The 26,010-nt window shown below is 46.1% G+C and overlaps 1 protein-coding gene across 1 annotated transcript in view; it reads left to right on the top strand.

The window, feature by feature from the left end:
• TG (thyroglobulin) overlaps window positions 1–26,010 on the top strand; it is a 275,111-nt gene that overhangs the window by 35,263 nt on the left and 213,838 nt on the right. Inside the window, exons 17-22 of the mRNA XM_045398722.3 lie at window positions 4,870–5,082; window positions 6,440–6,594; window positions 11,081–11,237; window positions 12,750–12,971; window positions 18,853–19,002; window positions 22,784–22,954. Coding sequence (XP_045254657.2) covers window positions 4,870–5,082; window positions 6,440–6,594; window positions 11,081–11,237; window positions 12,750–12,971; window positions 18,853–19,002; window positions 22,784–22,954 — 1,068 coding nt within the window. The remainder of the gene's footprint in view (window positions 1–4,869; window positions 5,083–6,439; window positions 6,595–11,080; window positions 11,238–12,749; window positions 12,972–18,852; window positions 19,003–22,783; window positions 22,955–26,010) is intronic.

Below are 26,010 nucleotides of genomic sequence, written 5' to 3' on the forward strand. Positions count from 1 at the left end.
CTTCTGGAACTGGCACCTCAAGAAGCTTGGGGGCTGTCCTGCCCAGGAGTTTTGGGTCTTATTCTCTGTGTCCTCAGATGGGGAGAAGGACCGTGGTTGCAGGATCTCAGTGTCATGGTTCCATCCTCACTGGGGCCCTTCAGGAATTTGTGGAGGTGTTGACTTGTTTATTTTTATTTCTAGTTTAAAAAATTTAGTGAATGTCAAATATTGAAATATATATCCCATCAATATATAGAATGTTGAACTCTATTGTTAAATATTAAAATATATTGTTATCAGTTTTTAACCTTTTATTTCTCCAATCTGCTCAAGTCACAGGACATTACAGTCATTTTTAAATTTATGTGAGCAGGTGGGTTAGACTATCTGTGAATTTCTTTTCAGGGCAGGAAATAGAGACATTGCAAAATGCTTATTACAAATTGGGGTGGTGGGTATGGCAGAGTTGCAAAATACTGTGCTAAATGATTCTGAGTTTGCCGCAGTTGCCTTTCTTTTGATGTTCTTATTCTTTCTTTATTTTTATTTTCTAATCTCTAAGCAACATTTTGGAACTGCAGGGAAATTTAATTAGGTCTGGTGATACTTCTGGTTGGTATTTGTAAAGAGATGGGAGGAGCCTCAGAAGCAGGGGTGGGAGGGAAGAGTCTCTCCACTCTCTTTGCGGGGGCTGCTTTCTAGTTTTGTCCGTACTCCCTCCTGCCCTGAACCTGTGCTGTGCCCAAGGCTCTTACCACACACCGTTTCCCCCAAGTCCTGTTTTGCTCCCCTCTGCATGGGGCCCTGCTTTGTCCGCATCTTTGTGACTCTCAGCTGCTATCACCATGCAGGATACACAGTAGGTGCTCTGTAGATATGTATGAGTGCAACTGCCTGCCCTGTGCTTTTGAAATAAGGAGAGAAGTGAAGGGTCCACCTTAAGTCAGACAAAATCAACATTCAACTTCCAGGTCTAGGAGTGGTCTGCACTGAGACCCAGGACACAGACCGGTGTGGTCTCCTCCAGGAACACATCTGGAGCACAGCTCCTTTAGCGCTTAGGAAGACTCTATGTGGCTTGGCCATGTGGGCCTCCATGATATAGCTCCTGTGTGCAGATTACCTGTTCAAAGGTGCTTTTCACATCCCTTATCCCATTTTTTGCCTTCCAGCAATGCAGGTAAATAGATAGAGGTCTCCTATCTCCCCATTTTTCAGATGGCAGAGCTCAGGCTCAGAGAGGTTCATGAACATGTCCAAAGTCACACAGTTAGTAAGTGGAGCAGCCAGGATTTAACCCGGAGTCCTGCTGATGAAACCCTGTGCTTTACAGCTGTAAGGGCTTCAGAAGAAGACAGGAGGAAGGCTCCAGAAGGTCATTTAGTGACCTTCTTGAATGAAGAAAGAAAAAAGATAAGTATGTCCAAACGAAGAGCTTTGGCCTCCTCTTCTTATAAGGGAGCAATTCTTCATTGGCTGAGTTGTTTTTAAGACTGGGGAGCTAACATTTGTAAAGGCTTCATCGTGGGTTTGGTAGGTGCTCACCTACTCTTCTGACCTCACTGGCCTTTGGGATTGGGCTGGAAGTCTAGGAAGATTCCTAATTCTTGCCGGGCGTGGCAGGCCACTTCTGCCCCGTGCAGGTGCAGATGGGATGGGCGGTGGTGGGACAGCCAGCATTGGTCTCTTCCAATTCTACAGCAGGGCAAGGGAATTTGGGCAAAGCTGAGCGATTTAATATAATTGGTAATTTGGGACATTGCCCAATTAAAGGGACCAGGCTCCTGGTCATGTGATCAGGAACCAAGAAACACCATTCATTTAAACACAGGAGAGTGGAATAGTCCTGGGGTCCTGGAGTTGAGGCCAGAGGCTGACCATGCTCAGTGCACCGGGAGGATAGTGTTAATATGAGACTCTCAAACCTCTTCCTGCTGACTCACTGCAGACCGTGATGGAGAGGCAGGGGGCAGATAGACAGATTTGAATGGCAGCTCCACCAATCACTTGCCAGGTGGCCTTGGGCTGGTCCCCTAATCTCTCTGGATGTCAGTGTCCAGGAGATAGTAGCTATTTGAGTCATTATTAGCACTAATTAAGACAATCTCTGTAAACTGTTGAGCACTGGAATTACTAATACACTTAATAAGTACATATTATTACTATTTTTGCTGGTATTACTTAGGGGCTGGACTTGCACAGATACCAAGTTGCCTCTCTCTGTATCCAATGTCATAGTCATGGAAAATCCTGCCTCCGGTGGGCATTAGCCTGGTAGCTCAGAGCACAACACTTGCTGGTGTTGAGCTTTGGGTGGCAAAGTTAAGCTCTCTAGGCTTCAGGGACCTCATCTGCAGGACATGGCTGATAACAGTCCAGCCCCACAGAGTTGCTGTGAAGATGGAGTCAATGCCTGGGAGGCCCTTGGGCAGTCCTGGCATACCGAAGACAGGCAGTGCTCACAAGCTCTTGTAAGATGGCAGGTGGGAGCGAGCAGGTCTGGCTTCTAGTCCAATCACCAACCCATGTCCCCAGGTGAGCCACTTAGCTCCCTTGAGCCTCTGTTTTCCTCATCTCTAAAACAGCAATAAGGGCTCCCAGTGGTATAATTTTGGAAGGATTTCATGAAATTAAAGATGTGAAGTGTACTCGCTGAGGCTGGGCCCACTGTGGGTATTCAGTTAATTTTGGTTTCTGTACTTCTTCCTTCTCTCCTTAGCCACTCTTCCCTGGCTGTGAGGGCCAGCTGGGTTGTTCCACAACCAGGGAGTCACTTCATTTCAGTGACGTGGGGAATAAGGCTGTGGGAAAACAGGTCTGCTGGGGAGGGTAGGAGTCCTGGTAAGAGAAGCGTCAGTGTCCTAGGTAACGTTTGTGACCCCAGGAGGAAAACCCCTTTCTAGTCAAATCAGATCGCTCACTGGCCCACTTCCAAAAGGCAAGGGAGAGTAAAAAAATTGAAAATAGGAAAACCACAGGTGCAGACCATTCCTGTGGGATAAGAGGGGAAACCTGTATTCGCTGAGATGGGAAGGATGCTTACACGCTCATTGACGCCCCACTTCTTACCTATGTACACACATGCATCTAGCACACTGGTAGAGGACGTGGATTCTGGGGCAAAGATAATGGGGTTCAAATCCTGATTTTTCTGTTTACTAGCTGTCTGACCACAGAAGAGGCATTCAGCCTCTGTGTACCTCAGAATTGGTGTCCGTATAGGGATAATGGGACCTATCCCATAGGGTTGTGGGGAACATTATATGAACTGATATTAGTACAGCTCTTAATAGTGTACCTGCCACGTACTACACATCCCGTAGTAGTTTTTAAGTAAATACTCCTACTAGGAGGTAGGCATTATTGCCATCTTCATCATTTAATGGGCGAGGAAACGGTCACAGACGCACTAATTAATTTGCTCTAGGGCCCTGAACTAGCGAATATTAGAGCCAGGATTCACAGCCTGCAGGCTGGTCCAGAGCTCACAGGTAAACTCTTGCCATCCCACTTACACTCGGGACTTGGTAAAAGACAACTCAGGAAGCCCACTGCAAATCGCAGTGCAAAATCTTGGCCAGGGACCATTGCCCTTATCACAAAAAAGCCCAGGTTTGGTTCTGGAGATCAAAATAGGTTATTCTTCCTCTTTGAAGCCCCTGAATACCCTCATATTCCTTACAGACTGCAGATTTTAAGGCATATACTGGTCAAAAGACTCTGCCTGAGTCTGATAATGAACGAAATATCTAATTGGTGTGAAATTGTCACACTGAGTATTTTGCTCTTTAATTTACTCATTTTCCCATTTACTTAACTCATACTCATTGAGCTGTGTCTGGGGCGGCTGTGTGCCTTGGCCTGGGTGAGCAGAGGAGAGGTGCCCTCTTTTTCCCTGTGGACTCAACCCATGGGGTGACCAGCGTGCCACTGATTAGAGGTTCTAACAATTGACAAAAGGAAGGTCTGTACCCGGTGGCCTGGGAATTCAAAAGAAAGAAGAACTAAGTCTGCCTGGGAGAACCACGACAGTGTTAGAAAACGGAACGTGTTGAGTTGATATTTGAGGGTCAAAAAGGAATCTTCCAGACAGGAGCAGGCAGAAGGAAGGCTTGGAGGTGTGTTCAGGGAGTAATAGATATTCCTGGAGGCATTGGGGAGCTGGAGGAGATGAGAGGGAAGAGGAAGGCAGGCTCAGCCTGCACACGAGGGAGTTGAGAGCTGATATTGGGCTCTGGCATAATTTCTCTGCCAGCAGCGGGGACTGGGTGGGACGTGGGAGCAGAAAGGCAGGAGGTGAGGCCTAAATGCAGAAATCTGGCATAGAGTGTTTGCTGGTAGTTCAGGCAGAAGATGAAGGATGTCTAAATGAGGGTGCTGGCGGTGGGAACGAAGAGATGTGGAGCAGGTATGAACCGTGACCAAGACAGAGGAGATGAACCCTGCAGGAAGGCCACTGGGTTGCTGGTTTGGAATGGCTGGGTGGCTGGTGGTACTGCTCCTTGTGCCTGGGGCACTGAGGCAGGGGCAGCAGATACTAAGTTCAGGCCTGGACGGTGAGCTTTGAGGTGGAGAGACCAGGTGGTAACTAATTGGCTTTAGAGATGAGAAGAAGCTCAAGAATGCCTGAGCTGGACATGAAGCTACATGAGGCATTCATGCTTAAGTGTCTGTTAAGACTGAGAGCAGATGGGCTCATTCAAGTAGAGGGCAGGACAGAGAGGAAGGGGAGCAGGCCCAGGCCAGGCCCTGAGAGCTTGACAGGTCCAGGGAAGGGGAGAGGAGGAGGGCCCAGTGTGAGTGAGAAGACGACGCCCACAAACAGGCGTGCTCAGTCCTCCCGAGGCTGGGCAGGTGCCCACCATGGCTCCACTTTCCTTCTCCCAGGCCCGCGGTGTCCGCTGCCGTTCAACACGCTGGAGGTGGTTGGTGGAACAATCCTGTGTGAGACAGCCTCGGGCCCCACAGGGGCTGCCATCCAGCAGTGCCAATTGCTGTGCCGCCAGGGCTCCCGGAGCGTGTTTCCAAGGGGGCCATTGATATGTAGCCTGGAGAGCAGACGCTGGGAGTCACAGCTGCCTCAGCCCCGGGCCTGCCAACGTGAGTGGCCTCAGGGCGTCTAACCTGCACCCTGCTCCCTCTCAGGGCTAGGGCTGGGACTGAGATGTGGAGGCGTGGTTGCTCCATTTTCCCACCCGAATGTAGCATGTTCATGGTAAGCCAGGTGGCACCAAGAGGTGAGAGAGAGTCCCATGGAGCATTTGCTTCTAGAAGGAGCAGATGTCCTTCACAGACCGACCCCTGGAATTAGGCTTTCTTTGTGCCTTCTCTGGAACCATCTGCTCCTTGAGAGAATTGGCATCCTTCCAACTTTCTCGGAATGTCCTGGATTCAGGTAAAATACTGGGCAGGTCAGTGCTCCAACAGCTGTATAGGTGGCTGACATGCTCAGAGCTGCTCTCCCAGCCTCTAGTGACCCTGCGCCATCAGCCTCTCCCCAAGACCACCTGGACTTCCAGGGCTAATGCCTGGCTTAGCAGGGGGCCCTGGACTCTGCTCCAAGTAGGGCATCATCCTGATTGCTGGAACCTGTGTAAGTTTTGGCCCTCTTTCCCAGTGCTCTGACCAGAGCTCCTTTTGCCTTGTCACACACTGAACCCACTCTGGGACCTGGCACTTGGTCCACCCAGTGCAGTGGGAAGGGAATCTGGGAGGGAGACCAAGATCCTGGGACTGTCAACCCTAATGTTCTCCAGAATTCTTAACATGAGGTCTTAACATGAGGGAATCTGGGAGGGAGACCAAGATCCTGGGATTGTCACAAGGCTCTGGGTGGATGCCAGAGTGTCAAGGAGAACATTTGTTGCAAAGCACTCTGGGCTATAGAGGGTGCCTATCCAGAAAATTCAAAATGTGATTTGGATAAATAATGGCCTGTCACTTTGGCTATGCTGAAATCGAGACCAGGATGGTCACAATTGACCCTAGAGCAAAGGACTTTGGGGAAAAGAGGCACAAACCTTGAGCTCCTGAAGTTGAATGCAGGCCGCTGTGCATGATTGTTCAGGCTGTGCACTGAACAGCCTTAGAGAATGCCATTCACTCCCATCAACTATGATGTCTGTTCTTAACCTGAAAAACCATATAGAGTGGCCCTGTCTGTATGCAAGATGTCATGGAAGATTTTCCAAGGAGAATGTCCAGGACCCCAAAATGTAAAGCACCCTGGTTTGGAGGATGAGGCAGGACTGAGCTTTCTGTGAGGATGCACAGTAATTTCAGAGACAAGTTGTTATGCTGGAAAGTACTTAGACTCAGAATGACAATGCGAATGGCAGTGCTTGTGTGTTTCCAGCTAAATGAGGAAGGGTTATTTTTGCAGGGGAAAACCTAAATAAAGAAAATAACTCCTTAGGACTGTTGCCTCTGTCTGCTGACCTCTGGTGCTTGCCTGCAGGGCCCCAGCTGTGGCAGACCATTCAGACCCAAGGGCACTTTCAGCTCCAGCTCCCGCCGGGCAAGATGTGCAGTGCTGACTATGCGGGTTTGCTGCAGGCCTTCCAGGTTTTCATATTGGATGAGCTGACTGCCCGCGGCTTCTGCCAGATCCAGGTACGTGCCTGGCCTTCCCCACAGTGAGGGCTTGGACTGAACTCAGGGTTACCGTGTCAGAAAACCTGAGGGCTCACATTAACCTGAGGGTTTGAGTTCAACCCTCACTATTTTATCAATGTGCAGACTGATACCCAGAAATGGGAAGTAGTTTGGCCAAGGTGAATTACATAGCAGCAGAGGCAGAATCCATACCCATCTCATCATTGGCCATTCTTTCTACATAAAGATATCAAACATTTACTGAACACTTAATATGGGCATCCTGTGGTATAAATTAGCTAATGCAATCCTCATAGGGACTTTATTATTATTGCTATTGTGCATATGAGGAAAATGAAGACCAGAGAGCTGGAAGACTTGTTCCAGAGTCATACAACCAGGAGAAGGTAGGGCCAGGCTGGCTGACTTGATCACAGAGCTGTGATCACCATGTAGCACCTCCACCACCCATAGAGAAAGAGCTTGGGAACATGGGGCAGGAAGGCTAAAACCTCACGGTGTAGTCTGTGCACCACAGTGTTAGATGTGTTTCTTAACAAATCCGAGAGGAGGCATTATGGATCCTCCCCAGAAGAAGAGAATATTGGATGCCACCTGGAAAGGCATCCCACCGTATAAAATAGAATTTTTCAGCTGTGTAACATATGAGGGCTTTGGTTAGTTGAAGTCACAAGGGTTTAAAGAAGGAGTCTTTAAAGGTTACTCAGTTAAATAAATCATTTTTTCTGCTCAAAGTTTGTTAAATCTTCAGAGCAACTCATTTTTGGGACCTCATGTTAAGAGCTTTGGAGAATATTAGGGTTGAGCATCATGTAAATTATTCAAAAAATAAAAAAAGAATTTTGGAGAACACACTTTTTACAAAACAATACACAGAGATTACTGATGTTAAAACAAACAGAGGCATGAATAGACTTTGTCCTTTTATTCAAGGAAATACACTCACAACAGTGTCAGTGATGCCTATTCATTATTGGGTGCCGTATTTGTGGTGCCGTGCTAGAAGCTCTACATTCTTTGCCTGTAATCATCACAGCACCCTGCTTGATGGGTATCAGTAGCCTTCAATTTACAAGTGAATTAACTAAACATAAGGTGAGTTAGTTGTCCAAGATTTCTCATCCCTTAATAAGTCCCGGTCTATCTAGACCAAATTCATTGATTCATTTATTCATTCATTCATTGACTCATTCCTACATTTAACAGATATTTCAGTGCCTATTACAGGCTAGGCACATATTTAGGCACTGAGGATAACTGAAGGTAAATAAAGCCAATACTAGTTAAAGTGGTTAGGACAGATTTTAGTCAGGAATATATTACTGCAGTGGAGAAAAGAGTTCATCATGAACTGAACGCAACCTCAGTTTGTGCAGAGGTGACTGGGCATTTTAAAAGGAGAATGAGGGAATAGGGGTGGTAAACAGGGGGTTCAGTAGCATCAGGAAAGCGAAAGATTAAAAAAAAGCAGGAAAGGGAATTAGTCCATGTAAAACCCATCTGGGTTTGCTAACTGGTACTATTGCAGCCTCCCACAGAGGCTGGAGACGGGGGCCCCATCTTCAAGTGTTTGCTGGAACTAACAGTGAATTCTCTTGGCAGTCTTAAGTTTTCTAGACAGGCACTTTAAGAGGGGCTAGGGTCTTCCCAGGGGTCTGGCCTTGAGCTGTTAGAAACAATGTTAGTGCTTGTTCAAGTCTTTTGAGGTCAAGGCTGAGGTCTAGTAAGAGGGCTCAGAGGAGCCCGGCTAGAGTTTGGTTCACGACAGAGTCTTCAGGATGCAGCAGTGAACGAGATCACCTCTTTGTTCTTTGGGGAGATGGCACTAAACAAGTACCTGTCAGGGAAGGGTAACAGCTAAGAGGGGAAATAAGGCAGGCTGGGCCTTGCTTGAGAGGGAAGATGGTGAGATGAGAGGGGTTTTACATAGAAAGGTCAGGAAGAGGCCTCCAAGAGGTGCTATTGGAAGGGACGGGAGTGAAGTAAGGCTGAGGGCCTGTGAGTTCTGGGGGAGAGGAACCCCTGCAGAGGAAATAGAAGGTCAGAGTTTCTGTGATGGGTACATACTTAGTGTGAGCCATAAAATTGAGGGAACCAGTATGGGTGAGCAGAGCAAAAGAGGGAACTGCAAATTGGGGTGTGCATGTTGAAAATGGCTCAAGGCCTTGTTGGCTGTGGCTAAGATGGTGAGTTTTATTCTGCATGTGATGGGACATCACTGAAGTTGAGAAAGTGACAGGATGATTGGCGTTTTACAGTTTTCTTCAGCTACTGTATAGAGGGTAGACTTTGAGGGGTTCAGGGTAGGAGCAGGGGTCCTCACTGAAGCCTGGGGCCAGGCAGCAGTGCAGAACATGAGAAGCAGCAGGAATCTTGACATATTGGGACCACAGAGCCCACAGGACTGGGTAGTAGGTGATGCATCATGGGAAGATGGAGGTGTTGAAGATGACTAAGTTTTGGATGCAGGGAATGACTGAAGACATGTGTTTTCAACACGGGGCAATTAAATCCCATGCAGAAAGGAGTAAAATGTTCTGTAATTCAGGGGATTGGAGAGCTGAGGACCATGCCGAAGACAGAGATAAGGTCAGGAGGAAGTCGGGCAGGGACCTAGTCCTAATTGCTTCCTAAACAAGGTGTCAGGGTATGACCATGAGACAGAGAGCTTCTAAGGTCAGAGCTTCTAAGAAGGGAGTCATATTCTTCAGAAGGAAGAGATGATACATAGACTTTCAAGTCAGATAGATCTGGCTCCAAACCTTGGCTCCAGCACTCCTACCAGTGTGACCTGGGCCTTTCCCAGGTTTGGCAAGTCTCAGTCAGTCATCTGTGAAATGGGGTTAGGAAAACCCACCTTGGAGGGTCAGGTTAAGTGAGATAACATACAGATCCAAAGCTCTTTCTCTTTACCCTCTATTGAGAGCTAAGGAGGTTGTTAGTGGAGTTTTGAATCCCAGCTGTACCACCTACTGGCTGTGGGATCTTAGGCAGTTTCTCAGTCTCTCAGAGGCAAATTCTCCATCTGGAATGTGGGGTAATGAGAGTCCCAACTTCATAGACTTGTTTTGGAGATTAAACTGGCTAATATGTTTAAAATACTTCACACAGGGCCTGATGAATAAAACATGCTCAAAAATCGTGCCACAGTGCCTTCTGAGAATACTTCTGGGAATAAGCCCCTGGCACACAGCAGGCTCTCATTAAATGACAACTATATGAACACCCCACATCCATGTTTTCACCTTCACCAGGGGTGTGGCACTGGGTATGACACGTAGTAAGGTCTGGGTGCCATGGCCATTGGGATGGATGGCATGCTGACATTCAGGCTTCGCATGCATTGGGCCCCCGGGGCCGACTTTCAGGGCACTGTCTGCATTCTGAAGAAGGTAGGTGAGGCCTTTTGTGGTGAAGACTGAGGGCCAGGGCCACATCAACTCTGAATTACTTATTGGTGACAGAGTTCACTTTCCTTCTAGAACCCTCCATTCACTCTCTAGGCACCCAAGTTTTGATAAACTGACTTCCCTTTCGGCTTTATATAAACTTTCTTGGAATTTACGTTTTGCCATCTTCTGAATTCTTGTGTCCCCCCGAAATTCATATCCAAACCATAATCCCAACATAGTATTAGAGGATTTTGTGTTGGGTCATGAGGGTGCAGCCCTCATGAATGGGGTTAGTGTCCTTATAAAAGAGACCCCAGAGAGATCCTTGCCCCTTCCACCATGTGAGAACACAGTGAGAAGACAGACATTTATGAAGAGAACCTTCACCACATATGACTGGCATCTTGATCTTGGACTTCTCAGCCTCCAGAAGTATGAGAAATAAAGTTCTGTTGTAGACACCCAGTCTGTGGTATTTCATTATAGTCATCCAAATGCACTAAGATACCCTTTGAAAGAGGCTGATATGAAGAGGGAGAGATGTAGCTTGTGTTCAACCCTGGACCAAAGCCTGGCACTGTCATTGGGCTAACAGGTCTCTCAACCGTCCGTCTTTCTCCCCAACCTTGAGGAGCCTGCAGTACATCACTCACAGACATTCAGGGGGCACAACTCAGCCACACTTAGGCTGGGAGGAGAGACCAGGCTGCGTAGTCAACATTGAGGAGCTGGTGGATGCTGTAGGGGTTCAGAGGTGTCCCACTGAATGTATGTATGGTGAAGACATTTGCAGAGTTAGCTAAAGTTGTTTCACCAGTGTAATATGGTGACTGGGCTTTGGATGCATGGAGTCCTGCTCTTCCTCCACTTATACCTCTGTACACCATGTGACCAGGGCAGGTTATTTAACTTCTCTGAATCTTGTTTTCCTCAGGTGTGGAAAAGGGGGTCACATTCCTTGACCCCCTGAAGTAGGGTTGGAGAAGGATTGAAGGAAGTAACATAAGCCAAGTTCTGGTTCCTGGTGTGGACCCAACAAAACTAGCTTTCTACTCTGTGTTCTTGAGCTGAAAGTGTCTGTCTTCTTGTAGGTGAAGACTTTTGGCACCCCGGTTTCCGTTCCTGTCTGCGACAACTCCTCTGTGCAGGTGGGATGTCTGACCAGGGAGTATTTAGGAGTGAATGTTACATGGAAATCACGGCTTGAGGACATCCCAGTGGCCTCTCTTCCTGACTTACATGACATTGGTATGTTTTTCTGTGGTGGTACTTAGAATAAGCTATGCAGCCTCTCTGAGTCTCAGTTTTCTCTTCTGCCAAATGGAGCTAGTGAAGAAGCCCATGATGTCTTCCTGTGAAGATTATAGGGAGAGCTAATTATTTAAAAATATATAGTAATCGATAGAGTTCTTGCCAATCATTCACTAGAGTTAAATAATGTCAACAAAGAGCCTGGTTCTGTGTCATGAACATCTTCTAATACTTCTCTTGATTTTCTGCATGCAGAGAGGTGAAACAGAATGTGTGAAGGGGACAGCAGTGTGGGCTGGGGAAGTCTTTATTGGTTTTTAACTTATGTCTCGTCCACTTTCAATTGTAAAGCGTTTCAGACCACTTATACCATTTAAAACAGGGCAGTGATGATATGGATGAGTCAACAGAGGAGAGAGAGAAGAAGAATGGATTTTATGATAGCTACTGTGGGCATGTGCCATGTTCAGCTCTGAGCTTTCTGGCAGGGTGGGAAAGAGCCCGTACATTTATGGCAAGAGAATGAGAGGCAACTCCATTTTCTCTTCCACCATCTGGCGGCCAAACATCCAGGGGCGGGATTGGTTGGAGTTTGCCCTCTGTTCTATGAGGAAGAACTTCTGGAAAATGTTGCCAGGAAGAAGACTGCATCTCTATCATTCACTAGTTCTCAGGATCATAATCCTCTAAATAATAATTCAGAAGCATTATGAATTCTCTGGGAGCCCCAGCACTGTGAATTAGGGGCCCCCTTCTATCTTTCTCCAAAGGGAGTCTGGATAATATGGGTATGTTGGGAGCTGCTAAAGCATGAGATGTTTATTGCTTGTTTCAATCTTGAGGCAGCGAGATTGGAGGCCATGGGCTGGCTCTACAGTAGCCTGTTACAGACAGAATGTTTGCTGTGTGCAGGGATCTGCCCCAGCTCCTGGCATGGTGTTTGCCTGCTTTCTTCCTAGGAACTACTTATCATTTGACAGCTGGAGCCCTCTCAGTGTTTAGCTAAACACTGAGGCAGAAGGCCCCGTTGCCTCTTCAAGTCCTTGCTTTCTTTTTGAGTGGCCACTTCACACGCATTCTCTCCTAGGACCCTCACCTAGTGCAAAGAGAGCCATTCCCAAGCCATTTTTCAGATGGGAAAACTGAGGCTCAGTGATGTTCAGTGCCTCATTAAGGGTTGAGGCGGATGAGTATCTGGATCTTGCACCTTAGACTAGTGACTGAAGATGTGATCTCCTATGCCAATGTAGATTGCATTGGTGCCGCAGAAATGGCAGGAGCCAGAAGATCTGGACTGGAGTCCCTACTTGTGCTTCTGACTCCTGGGTGACCTTGAGTCAGTCCATCCCCTTCTCTGGGCCTCAGTTCCTCCCTCTATAAAATGAGACACCACATGATGCCTATGTCTCATTTCAGCCTGGATATTCTAGGCATCTCTGCCCCCTAGATCCTCCCTGGCCCTTACAGAGAACAGTGGGGGTGACCTCTACCTTATCCTGTGTCTTACAGAGAGAGCCTTGGTGGGCAAGGATCTCCTTGGGCGCTTCACAGATCTGATCCAGAGTGGCTCATTCCAGCTTCATCTGGATTCCAAGACATTCCCAGCAGACACCACCATCCGCTTCCTCCAAGGGGACCACTTTGGCACCTCTCCCAGGACATGGTTTGGGTGCTTGGAAGGATTCTACCAAGTCTTGACAAGTGAGGCCAGTCAGGACGGACTGGGATGTGGTAGGTCCACTCTCTCTCTGGACGTCTTCTGTGGAGCCGTGTAAGGCTTTGGGAAAGGCCACCTCAGCACTGGAGAGAGGCTACTCTGGACATCCAGGGCTGAGAATCATCCATGTAGTTAATGGATGGGCATTCATCAGCCCAGGGCTTTAAAACTCAGGGAAAGTGGTTCCTGATGGAGGTTCACTTGTATTGCTCTTGCTTTGCCTGTAAGTAGTTTGGGGGCCATTCCTAACGGGAATGCGATGCAGATTCCTTTAATGGAAGTTGTATTAATTTCCTGTTGCTACCATAGTAAATGACCAAAAATTTTGTGGCAGAAAACAATACAGATGTACTATCTTACAGTTCTATAGGTTTGAATTACAATGCAGGCATCACTGAGCTAAAACCCAGCTATTGGCAGGGCCCGCACCCCTCCTGGAGGCCCCTGGGGAAATCTGTTTCCTCACCTTTTCCACTTTCTTGAGGTTGTCCACATTTCTTGGCTGGTGGCTTCCAAAAAAACCAACAGTGTTTTTGCTTTCTGACCCATCTTCCCTGGTCACATCTCCTCTGACTCTCTTTTACCTCCAAGGACCTTAGAACTACACACAGCTGCATGATTCAGGATATTCCCCTTATTCTGAGGTCAGCCAATTAGTGACCTTAATTCCATCTGCACCGGTAATTTCCCTCCTTTGCCATGTAACCTAACATATTCACAGACTCTGAGGACTGGGATATGGATATCTTTGGGGGGACCTTTGTCATGTCTACCACTGAAGATCCAAAGGTCTCCTGATGAAAAGCCTTCCTCCTGTGTGGGGTGAGATAGAAAGACATTTTTATGGAGCTAGAGAAAGAGAAGATGTTTCTCAGTTATTTTTTTTTCAATTATTTATATTGGTCGCAACACAAAAGTCAAATGACCTTTCCTTTTCTGAAATCTATGCCAAATTGTAAACTCCACATTGGATTTAAGATACAGCTAAATCCTAACACAGAAAACAGAAAGACAACCACTTCCCACTAGCATTTATGGAGAATTCAGCAGTTCAAATTCACCTGCACAAACATTTAACTCTTACAGTAACCCCTGGTGGCAGGTCCTTTCCTCATTTGACAAAGAAGCTGGGGTTCAGATTAAATGAGATTGGACATCTGTCATGCCTGGAGTGGGGCTGACACAGAGGAGGGACTCTAGCTCACCTAACTGGTTAATAGAGGGTGAGTAAGCCCAGGTCCTCTGGGACCAGAGCCTGTGATCTTTCTTTCCATTCTGTCAGAGCTGCCCAAACCAAGGGGACGAGAAATAGAAGCAGGAGTGGATGGTGACACTCCAGGGTGGGTGAAACAGGGTTGTGAAGAGGGAGAGTCACATAGAAAGCACCTGCCCCCATGTTGACAGACTATCGTGAAAAGCCCTTGGCTTCAACGCCTGATGCTGAACTAGTAGGGGTGAACATGTGTGTGTGGTGTGTGTATGAGTGTGTGAGTGTGTATGTGTGTTGGTGTATGCATGTATATGTGTGTGAGCACATGTACATACATGTGCATGCATGTATATGTGTATGGTGTGTGTATATGTGTGTGATGTACATATGTATGTGTGTGAGTGTGTTTGTGTTTTTGTCTGTATGAATGCGTATGATGTGTCTATGTGTGTATGTTGTGTGTGTGCATGTTGGGAGCAGGGGCTGCAGGAGCCTGCTCTCATAGCTGCCCCAGGTGATGTACCACGGGGGTCTGGAAGCAGCCCCAGGAGGTTTCTTGGCCTCAGGGGTGCCCTCTGCAGCCAGAGATGGAGGTAAATGGAAGGCAGAGAACCTGCGTTGACTCTGTGTCTTCAAGGAAGTTCTACCCCTCTGGGTGTCTTCCTTTCCATCCCCCACAACACACAGAAAAATAAAGGGGCTGGCCTAGAAACCTGGTCCCAAGGTTCCTTCTAGGAAGCTCAAATATCAGTTCCTGTCAACAAGGAGATGGGAGGGGCCGCTCAGCTCAACTTTGCCTGAAGGGGAAAGAGTAGGGCCTGGGAATCAGCAACTGGCATCAGGGCACGGGGCTTCCTAGGGCCCCTGTGGGAGTCACAGGATGGGGCGCAGGGAAGAGACTGCATAGGAGACCTTGCCCAGGACACGCTTGAACTGGAACAGGACTCAGCAAACCTTTCCTATAAAGGGCCAGATGGCGATGTTTCAAGCATTGGGGGCCATACCGTCTCTGTCTCAGTGACTCAACTCAGCCATTGTGGGGAGAAGCGTATGGCTGTGTTCCAATAAAACTTTATTTACCAAAACAGAAGGTGAGCCGAATTTGGCTCATGGGCTGTGGTTTGCCAGTCCTGCTCTAGATAAACCTACACTCATCTTCCAGCTGCTGCAGTCTTTAACTGACTCCAAAGGACTTGTCAATCACACCACACAGCCCCATCCCCTTACTCCTAAGGGTTGGAAAGATCCAGAATGGAAGTCTCATAAGCAGTACCAAAAGCTCTGAATTTTCTTCAGCATCAGTTCTAGTACCTGTCCCTTACTGAGTTTTTGATATGTGTGTGGCCTTACTAGCATTTTACCGTCCAGAGACTCAGGTGTTATTAATTCTGTCTTATGCACGAGGAACCGATGGGCCTATAGTGCTACACAGCATTAGGAAACTGCTCTGTGAAGTCAGGTGGACTCGGGTTCGAGTCCTGACTCCAACACTTTCTCATTGTGGATCCTGGAGAAAGTCCATTGTTCTCACTAGGCATCTTCTGAAAAATAGGGATAATAATACCTATTGCATGGGGTAATACCTATTGTTGTTTAGATAGCATGAAATAATGCAGAGCACAGCACTTAGTAAACTCCTGGCAAATGGTTTGTTGTGAAAATTGGCAGTGCTGAGATCTAAATCCAGCTCTGTCTGCCTCCAAGTTCTTTGTTCTGTCTTCTGCCTCACACATCTCCCTTCTCAACAAGGAGGTTCTTGGTGAAATCACACCGTCTCATTCTTATATCTATTCTTATTGGCACTTTTCCCTCAAAAACACAGCTGTGATATTACAAGGCAGAGCACTGTCCTGTGGCAATAAAGCAGATTTCTCTGTGTCATCCTGGGGGAGGGCTAATAGGATGGCCCCTTCGGAGGGCAGTGACTCAGAGGGCTGGTAGGAAAGTCCATCCCTCGTGACTCATGTAGGCACAGCAGCCTTGTTCCAGGGAATTGGCGATGGCCAGGGAGCAGAGACTGTGTTTGCGTCCCTGATGGAGTCACTTTTGTTCACCCTCTTGCCTCAAGCCAGCTATATGGATTCTCCTTGAAATTACCTGCTGGCAAACTTCATAGCAGATTAGTTTATGAAGGAGAATAACTGATAAATTATCTATATTTTTTCATATTCTATTCTGGATGATATTAACTTTCACTCATTCACTATAATTTCTTCTAATAGAGCTGGTTCCCTATGGATTTTTTTCCTGAACCAATTATGCCTGCCTGCCTGCCTTCCTTTCTCCCTTCGTTCCTTCCCTCCCTCCCTTCCTCCCTCCCTCCCTCGCTCCTTCCTTCTTTCCCTCCCTCCCCCTCTCCTTCCTTCCTTCCTTCCTTCCTTCCTTCCTTCCTTCCTTCCTTCCTTCCTCCCTTACTTCCTTTTTTTCTTCTTTCCTGTCATTCATCCAGACTTTCAAAATATTATATGCCATGTTACACACTCAGGGAGAGGCAAAAAACAAAGCTCCACTCTCAAGGCAGTCACAGCCTGGTTGGGGAGAGGTCAGTGAGTATTCAGCTGGTCATCCTGTGAAGAAACCTGTTACATCCCAGCCAGGGTGGTCAGGGAAGGTGTGCTGGGGTAGGAAATGCTGGCGGAAGTCTTGAAAGGTGAGGAATCGTTGCTCAGGCAAGAGCAGACAGAAGGTAGTGCATGTTTGTACACGTGTGTGCGTGTGTGTGTGTGTGTACCTGTGCTGAGGGTGCTAAAGTGAGGAAGAACATTCCAGAAAGATTGGTATAAATGCAGGGAGTCGAGAAGTTGCAGACTCTTTGGAAACGGTGCTCATAATTTATACAGCTGGGGAATGGGGTGCGTGGGGAATGTGAGAGGAGGTGGGGCCAGAGAGACAGGGACAGGCCAGGAGAGGCCTTGGAGCACAGCAAGGGGAGTGGGCTGGAGATGGGACTATGGAAGAATATTAAGTTGGAGAGTGAAAGGACCAGGTGTGGGCTGAGCCACCTTCTGAAGGGGTGAAGGACCTTTACGGTTCTTCACAGATGTTTTTCTTCAGCAGAAATGCGACTGTCACTATTGGGGGGTTTGTGGACAAGGGTTGGCAGGAGGGGTGGCTTGACCCTAAAGCTTTGTGAGACTCTCAAACTCAAGTAGGTATAACTGTCTTACTTTATTAGGCTGGTGCAAAAGTAATTACGGTTTTTGCAATTTATTTTAATTGCAAAATAAATAAATAAATAAATAAATAAATAAATAAATAAATAAATAGGCTAAAGGATTTTCCAGTGATTTCAAGGGATTTAACTGATGGTCAGCACCTATTGGTGGCAGTGGACCCAATGGTCTTAAGAGAGCCCCTTCTCCTGAGGGAAGGTTGACAGTAAGGCAGCCGTGGTCTCGTTCTGACTTAGAAACGTGCTCTTTTGGGTGGAAAAGACTTGACGTCAGAGATGGAGAGAACCGGTGGGAGGAAACAGCGCGTGCATTCCCTGAGCACAGACAAGAGTTTGGGACCTGTGGGGTTTGCAGTAGAAGTTAAGTCCCAGCTCTCTCATTTCTGCTAGTTCCCCGCACCTCGGCTTTTGGAGGCTGGGCAATGTAGGCTGGCCGAAAGGCTTTTGTTTTCTTTCAGTGGTGAATTTGGAGGCCACTTGAAAAAAGGCCACAGTTCTGGGGTTGAAATGCTAGAGATAATCATCACCAACTTGACTCATAGAAGTAATGAAACTCCACTCTTGGAAGGAGGATATTAATTGCTCTGGGCAGACCAAAAAACACACTGTTCAGTTTCCAAAATGTGGCTCGAGTTTCTAATTTACTCAGAAATGCCAGCTACACACGCAGACCAGAGATAGTAGTTGCTAAATCAACATTGGCTCCATCTCAGCACGTCCCACTCAGTGGTACTGACTTCTCTGCCAGAGGGAGGTGGCTGGATTGGTAGAAGGAACAAAGACTTTGGTTTGGAGATGAGTGAATGGAGCTCAGATCTCACCTCTGACACCTCACTGCTTGGCCAACCTTAACCTTGAGCCTCAGTTCTCTCTAGCCTGATATGGAGATGATAACTTCCTCATACGGTTGTGAGAATAACACATTAAAACTTCTGCACTGCGCTTGGCATATTCTATAATTTTAATTTCCCACTGCCCTTTGCTGAAAAGCATACTAGGAAGTCATGCATGGATGTCTGAGGCTCTGCTTTCTCAACTGTGAAATGGGGATGAAATACAGACTTTCCATGGGAGTGATGTATTAATGTATGTAACAGGGCGATAGACTAAGTGCTGCCAATAGTGGCCGGGATTTTAGCTTCCACCTTTTACTGGGTAAAAGCTCACTTCTTCTGGAAGTTATTGGCAGACTCTCAAGAACACGACTCTGAACCAAGAAACAAAGTAAAACAACCCCCCACTTTATTTTACCCATATTTGAAATCCCTGTCTGACCCTGTCATCTCCTACTAGCATGTCACTTCCTGGACAGCAGGAAGCTCGCCTGACTTCCTCACAGCTGCTTCCCTGCTTCTTAGAGTCTGACACACAGTAGGTTCTCAGTGGACGTTTGTTAAATGAATGAGCTCTTGAACTGGTTTGAGGATTTCCTGTACCCTGTGTGTTCCGGGATTGTAACTGTGAAGCATGTGTCTTGATTTTTAACATCATTTCTCTGTTTGTTTTTTTCTAGTTAAGTGTCCTGAAGGAAGTTATTCCCAAGATGAGGAATGCATTCCTTGTCCAGTCGGATTCTACCAAGAACAGGCGGGGAGCTTGGCCTGTGTCCCATGTCCTGCGGGCAGAATGACCATTTCTGCCGGAGCTTTCAGCCAGACTCACTGTAAGTTCTGTGGGGTGCTTCTTTGAAAGAGAAGACCTGCAATGAAATGGAACACAACAGGATTTCCCAATCTCTGCACTATTGACATTTTGGGACAGATGATTCTTTGTGCAGGGTTGGCCTGTGCCTGGTAGGATATTTAGTAGCATCAGTAGTTCTCAGATGCCAGTAGCACCCCTCCCTAAATTGTGACAGTCAAACATGTCTCCAGACATTGCCAAATGTCTCTTGGGTGGAAATGGCAGGGAGAGCAAAATTACCCAGCTGTGAGAACTATTGAGTACACAACATAGTAATCAAAGGGGTCACCGTCTTTGAATACTTACCCACTGCCAGGCTCTGGGTGGGGCATTTTACCTGTGTTGCCTCATTCAATACTCCCAATACCTCTTCCAGTATTAGTAGCCCAACTTTTACAGATAAGAAAGCTAAGCCTCCAAGAAAAGAAACTTAGTCAAAGTCACTCAGCTAATGGATGACGTAACTGGTCTTTGATCTTGGTTTTATCTGATTCCGAAACTTCTGATTTTTGTAAGTCAACCTTATCAGATTGAAAAATGGAAGATATTTTCCACCTATAGTCATTACTGCTATGTAGCTCATCTTCCTTTTCTGTTGCATGAATTTGTCAGGACTGTATGTACGTGTGGCCTTCCCATATGTCACGTGATTTCACTCGACCTATTTACTTAATAGTCCCCTGGGTATTGTTGGGTTTTTTTTTTCCTAGCAAAGACCCATAACTTGCATCTGTTCTTGTTAGTCTGAAACTGTGTCAATGTGAGGGAAACTGTTGTGCTTACAATCTAAATGACTTCTAGAATTTTTAAACAAGTCATCAGAAAAGATCAAGATACTTTGCTCAGGGCAGTTTCTTGGTCAGGAAAGCAGTGGTAATAGAACAGTAATTCCAATAAAATAAAAGTAAAAGGAATTTTATGGGCTGGGAGTCAGGCATTCTTCCTGGAGAATAAACTCTTCACTGGGAAAATAGAGTGTCTTTGACATCTGAGCATCACCCTCAGTTTGTGCACAGTGACTTGAGTACTTGTAGTTTGAGATGACTTGAAGTGCTATCAAAATACCCGAGAAGCACTTTCTTAAAAGAAGATTAATGTAGTGTGCTGAGCCTTGTTTACGGAGGGGATATGACAGAAATGTCAGGGAATAGAGGATGCAGGTTGAGGCTTGCGCCAGCCAGACCAGGTTTGATCACCACTGGCACTGTGACCTAGGCCAAGCCACCTTCCTCTTCTGAATGTCAGCTCCCTCATGTATCAGATGGAGTCAATGATACCTCACTCACAGAGTGGTAATAAAGGGTGTCTTAGGTTAGGCTGCTATTGCAAATTACCCTACATTGGGTTGCCTAAACAGCACATTTATTTCACACAGTTCTACAGGCTGGAAGTCTGAGGTCAGGGTGCCCATATGATTGGGTTCTTGTTGAAGGCTCTCTTCCTGTTTATGTTCTCATGTGGCCTCTGCTTAGTACATACACAGAGGAAGAGACAGAAAAATCTCCTATTCTCTTCTTTCTAATAACGGCATTAACCACATGCTGCACCCTCATGGCCTCATCTAAACCTAATTACTTTCCAAAAGCCTCACCTCGAAATACCATCACACTGGGGATTAGAGCTTCAATATATAAATTTGGTAGGAGAAGGACATAAACAATCAGTCTGTAGCGAAGTGAAATCAAAACGTTTAGCATAAACAATAAGCATTTATTCCCCACCCATTTTGGTGGTGAACATTGACTGCATTTTCATGCAGTAGTAGAGGGCTGTGTTGAATCATTGCCATTCTCCCAAACACCTTCCCTGAGCAGTGAAATAGATTTTAGTGAATGGTTCTCTAGGATCAAGGTTGGAGTCTGTGCCAAGGATCTGTTCATACCTAAGAAACTTCTCTATGACTCATTAACTTGCATTGAATTACCAGGCCTGTGTTCTTAAATGGAATTGTACTGAAGAGAAGCACAGGGCAGAAGAGTCTGCCAAGTTTTAAATAATGCCAGGAGATTACAATATTTCTTTGACTTCCTTTTGGTGTTAGGTTAGCTTTTAGAATCCCAACTCCTCTATATAGTTCATGTCTCTATTATTGATCTTACTCATACTTTTCTCCTACATTTTGTAACTTAGCTGGTTCACTGGACCATGTTTGAGGTTCTGCTGATAATTCTTCAGCAGAAGCAGCTCTTCATTTACTTGTTTGTTTATTGATGTATTAATTCATGTATAGCATGCAAAATATTCTATTTAAAAATAGCCTTTGTAACCTTCCACAAAAAAAGCTGTTATTAGTCAATGGTGAATCACATAACCAATAGTCTGGAAATATAGAAACTCAGATGTTATGAAATCTCTGGGCTGCCGTAAAATATTATCTTTCACCTACTTGCCAGACCTGGAGAACCAAATGAAGGTATTCCCTTTTAATTTCATTCATCCAAAAATTATTGAGTACCTGCTTTCTGCCAAGCGTGTAGTAGGTATATATTAAATAAAACAAGTAATGATAAAGTCCCTGTCCTCAAGGAGTTTAGAGTCTGGCAAGGAAAAGAAATGTATAAGCATATCCATGTGATGTAATGAGTAGTATAGTGGAGGTACATGTTAGTTACTCTTACAGCAGCTTGTGAGAGGTCTTGAAAGACAAGGGGAGATTAGCTAGGGGGCCTAGTGGGGAAAGGTCTTCTAGGAAGAAGAAACAGCTTGAACATGGATATAGAGTTATTCATCTATGGATCTGACTAACATTTATTGACTTTAGGAGGAAGCTTGTTTTATGGGTCAGACATTGAGCAAGGCATTTGGATATAATGGTGAGCAAAACCATACGTGGTCTCTGCCTTTCTGGAATGTCTAACGAGTGGGAGGCAGACAGCCATCAATCATTAATTCACACAGATAAATGAGAATTGTAACAGTGTGCCCTGCTGTGAAGGAGAGGGTGGGTCCCTGTGATAGCACGTAACATATGGGCCTGACTAAACTGGGACATCCAGAGATGTCTTAGTCCATTTGGGCTGCTGTAAGAAAATACCATAAACTGGGTGACTTATGAACAGCAGAAATTTATTTCTCACAGTTCTGGGGGCAGGAAAGTCCAAGATCAAGGTTGTCAACAGATTTGGTGTCTGATAAAGGTATCATAGATGGCACCTTCTCACTGTGTCCTCACATGCTGGAAGGAACAAACGAGCCCCCTTGGGCCTCTTTTGAAGGGTACAAATCTCAATCATGAGTGTTCCACTTTCATGATCTAGTCATCTCCCAAAGGCACCACCTGCTAATACCGTTGCACTGGGCTCTGGGTTTCCACATGTGAATTTTGGCAGGTGGCACCCATACATTTAGACCATAGCAGGAAGGCTTTCCTGAGACAATGAGAATTAGGATGAAAACAGGTGAATGGTGGAGAGTTCACGCAGCAAACATTGGGAGAGCTGTGGGCCAGGAGATGGCCCAGATGAGCAAAGTCTGTGTTGGAGCACATGGTATCAGAGAGATTAGATTGGTGTATTCAGGGCATGGAATGAAGCAGGTGGTTCGTGAAGCATGGGGTGTGTGTGCAGAACTTAGGGTGGGTGGTGGCCAAATTATAGGGGCCTTATCAATCAGAACAGTGGGGACACTGAAGAGTTTTAAGCTGGAATGTCTGAGTTAGATGTGTGACTTGGACACCTTGTCAATGACCCAGAGCCTGGGAGTAGGAGTGGGGTGATTCCAGAGGCCCATCATTGATGACTGTGTCAATCTATTGGTTCTAGGTGTCACTGACTGTCAGAGGAACGAAGCAGGCCTGCAGTGTGACCAGAACGGCGAGTACCGAGCCAGCCAGAGGGACAGGGGCAGTGGGAAGGCCTTCTGTGTGGATGGCGAGGGGTGGAGGCTGCCATGGTCGGAAACAGAGGGCCCACTTGAAGACTCACAGTGTTTGAGTAGGTGCTGGAGGTGAAATCAGTCATGGTTCCTGGGGACTGGGGAGTGGTCTCAAGGGCTTTTTAGAAAGGGAGAGAAGCTGGAGGTGCATTTGTCTCCAACTTTTCATTTTGAAAAATTTTGATCTGTGTAGAAGTAGGACGAACCATAGGATGAACAAATACCCATCACCTAGATCCAAAAATTGTTAACATTTCACTATCTCTGTTTTTGAATCATTTGCTATGTAAATTCCAGATATCAGGAACCCTTACTTCTAAGTACTTCAGCATGCACAAGAGATGAATTTTTATATTAAAAGATCTGTGGAGGCTTCCATTCTTCTAGGCAGCTTGCCTTCACTAATCTAGTCAGCATTTTTTCCTCAGTAGGACGTTGTAGAGCAGCAGTCCCCAACCTTTTTGGTATCAAGGATCAGTTTCATGGAAGACAATTTTTCCACAGACCAGGGGTGGCAGGGTGGGATGGTTTCAGGAGGATTCAAACACATTACATCTATTGTGCATTTTATTTCTATTATGATTACATTGTAATATATAATGAAATAATTATACAACTCACCATAATGTAGAATCAGTGGGAGCCCTGAGTTTTTTTCCCTGCAACTAGACGGTCCCATCTGGGGGTGATGGGAGACAGTGATAGATCACTGGGCATTAGATTCTCAAAGGGGCACGCAACCTAGATCCCTCACATACACAGTTCACAATAGGGTTTGCGCTCCTCTCAGAATCTAATGCTGCCACTGATCTGACAGGAGGCTGAGCTCAGGTGGTAATGCTTGCTCTCCCAATGCTCACCTCCTGCTGCGTGGCCCAGTTCCTAACAGGCCATGGACTGGTACCGGTCTATGGCGCAGGGGTTGGGGACTCCTGTGGTAGAAGATGTGTGTGCCAGGTCTTGTTCCGTATCTTAATTGTTGGGTGATCTAGAGCAGGTTGCTCAATCCCTCGGAACCTTAGTCTCCCCAGTAACTTTCAACATCAACCTATAATGTCAACAAACATGTATTGAGCTCTACCTTGTGCCACGTACAGTTCCTCAGTGAGATACTGGGTAGGAAAGTCCCAGGTGAACCATCAGATATTCTACAATACATAATGTGATGGGAACCAGAGGGACAGAAGGGAAAAGTATGTCCTGCGGGATCAGAAGTAGTTTAATCCCAATGGTGCCTTTACTGGCTGTCTTAGGCAAGTCACTCACCCTCAGCAGTTTCTTCATCCATAAAATGGAGACATCAGTTTCCACCCTTGTAAGGGTGTTGAGTGCTTTAGGAATGGGATACCTACCAGTGGTAATAAATGTCTCCGAGTAAGGCTCAGAAACAGTATTTGCCCTGTTTCCCTGTCTATTAAACTTGGAGGGAGGCTGAAACAGTCTGCAAGGTCCCTTATTCCTGGCATCTTCTCAATCTTTATGATCCTGTTCCACCTTTCCCTGGAGCCACCTGCCTCTGCTTGAGGTCTTGTGGCTGACCTTTGCACACTTGACAAGCCCGAGCAAGCCAGTCTCTTAGTATTTCTGTGTAAGGCGAGGGCCTAACATACATGGGTTTACTGTGTGCCAGGCATTTTATGGGTTTATCAAATTTGAATCCATGGTAGTCCTAAAAGGTAGATATTATTGCCAATATTTTAGCTGAGGAAACTGAGACAAAAATGTCTAAGCACTTCTCTTGGTTCCATAGTTAGGATAGAATATACCTATAATTTGAATCAGTGTATGTCAAACTACCAAAGCTTTGTATTCTTCATTCCACCAATCTATTTCCACCTAGATTTACCTGCTTCCTCAATAAACATATTCTCACATGCACACACATATGCATGCATAGTCTGTCCTTCAGGGAAGCTGGTACAGCTCATAGGATAAAATATTAGTGAAAATCCAAGTGAGAAATTTTCATTTTCTAATTCTCAGAGCAATAATTTCCCTTCTCTAGTGAAGAGCTAGCAAGTCCTAAGAAGGGTGTGTGTGTGTGTGTGTGTGTGTGTGTGTGTGTATTCTTGAATAAATTGCAAATCCAATGAAAGTCTTATTTTTTTCCCAACATCCCTCTTCTTGGGCAGAAAAAACAGGGGAAGTACTACAGGAAAGTACTTGGAGAGATCAGTTAGCCAGATGCTTCACAAATGAAGGAGACTGTGTCCTTAGAGGAAACAACTTGCCCTGCAGCCCTGGTGATCACCGTCAGTCCTGGGATTATTGTCTTAAGTGCTCTGAGCTCTCTTTGCATCTCTGTCAATGGCTTGGCCTTGAGGATCGTCTTATGCAGTTTGTAGGGCATTTCTTGGTGTATTCTGCCCATTGTTCAGGGCAGAAAGGATGGTTTAATCAGTGGCACCAGAACTGCTCAGGAGTCACAGCTCAGCTTTGACAACTTTGATGATGCTTCCCTGAGGCACTGGCTTCTGAATAGCCTCCAAATAGAACTTCAGCATCTTTGGCTTCTTATGCAAAGCTCTGAGCTTAAGTTTCCCTTTCTGGATATGCCAGGGGATTTCTATGTTAATAAGCTGGGCTCTCACGGGGATGTCAACACGTCTCTTCTCAGAATTGCCTTTGAGAAGAACTTTCTCTTTGGGAGTAAAATTTTTAAGGCTTTTGTCCTTGAGGCTAGGTCTTAAGCAAGGGACTTATACCTCCCCAAGCAGGTACCTACCTGAGAGGAATTTGCTCCTCCCTCAGTCCTCTTGCCACTTCCTTTGTTCAGGCCTCTGCTGTTACCTGCATACTACTGCCATACCCGCCTAACTCATCTTCTTGCTTCAGTCCAACAGTTATTCTATGACGCTTCTAGTGCTGTTATTTAAAAGGAGATTCTGCTTATGCAATGCCCCTTAAAACTCTTCAGTAGTTCTTCATTGCTCTTGGGATAAAGCACCATTTGCAGTATCCCAGCCTCCCCTCTGGGCTCTAACCTCATTAGACGGTATTTTCCTTTGGTGCTAGAATTGTGTCTTATTTCTTGTTCTATTCCAGGGCCATAGGTACTCTTTGACAGAATGAACAAGTTGCTCTAGTTGTCTGGGATTCTTTGAAACGATTCCCT

Source organism: Macaca fascicularis, chromosome 8 (assembly GCF_037993035.2).
Source record: "Macaca fascicularis isolate 582-1 chromosome 8, T2T-MFA8v1.1".
Classification (NCBI taxonomy): domain Eukaryota; kingdom Metazoa; phylum Chordata; class Mammalia; order Primates; family Cercopithecidae; genus Macaca; species Macaca fascicularis.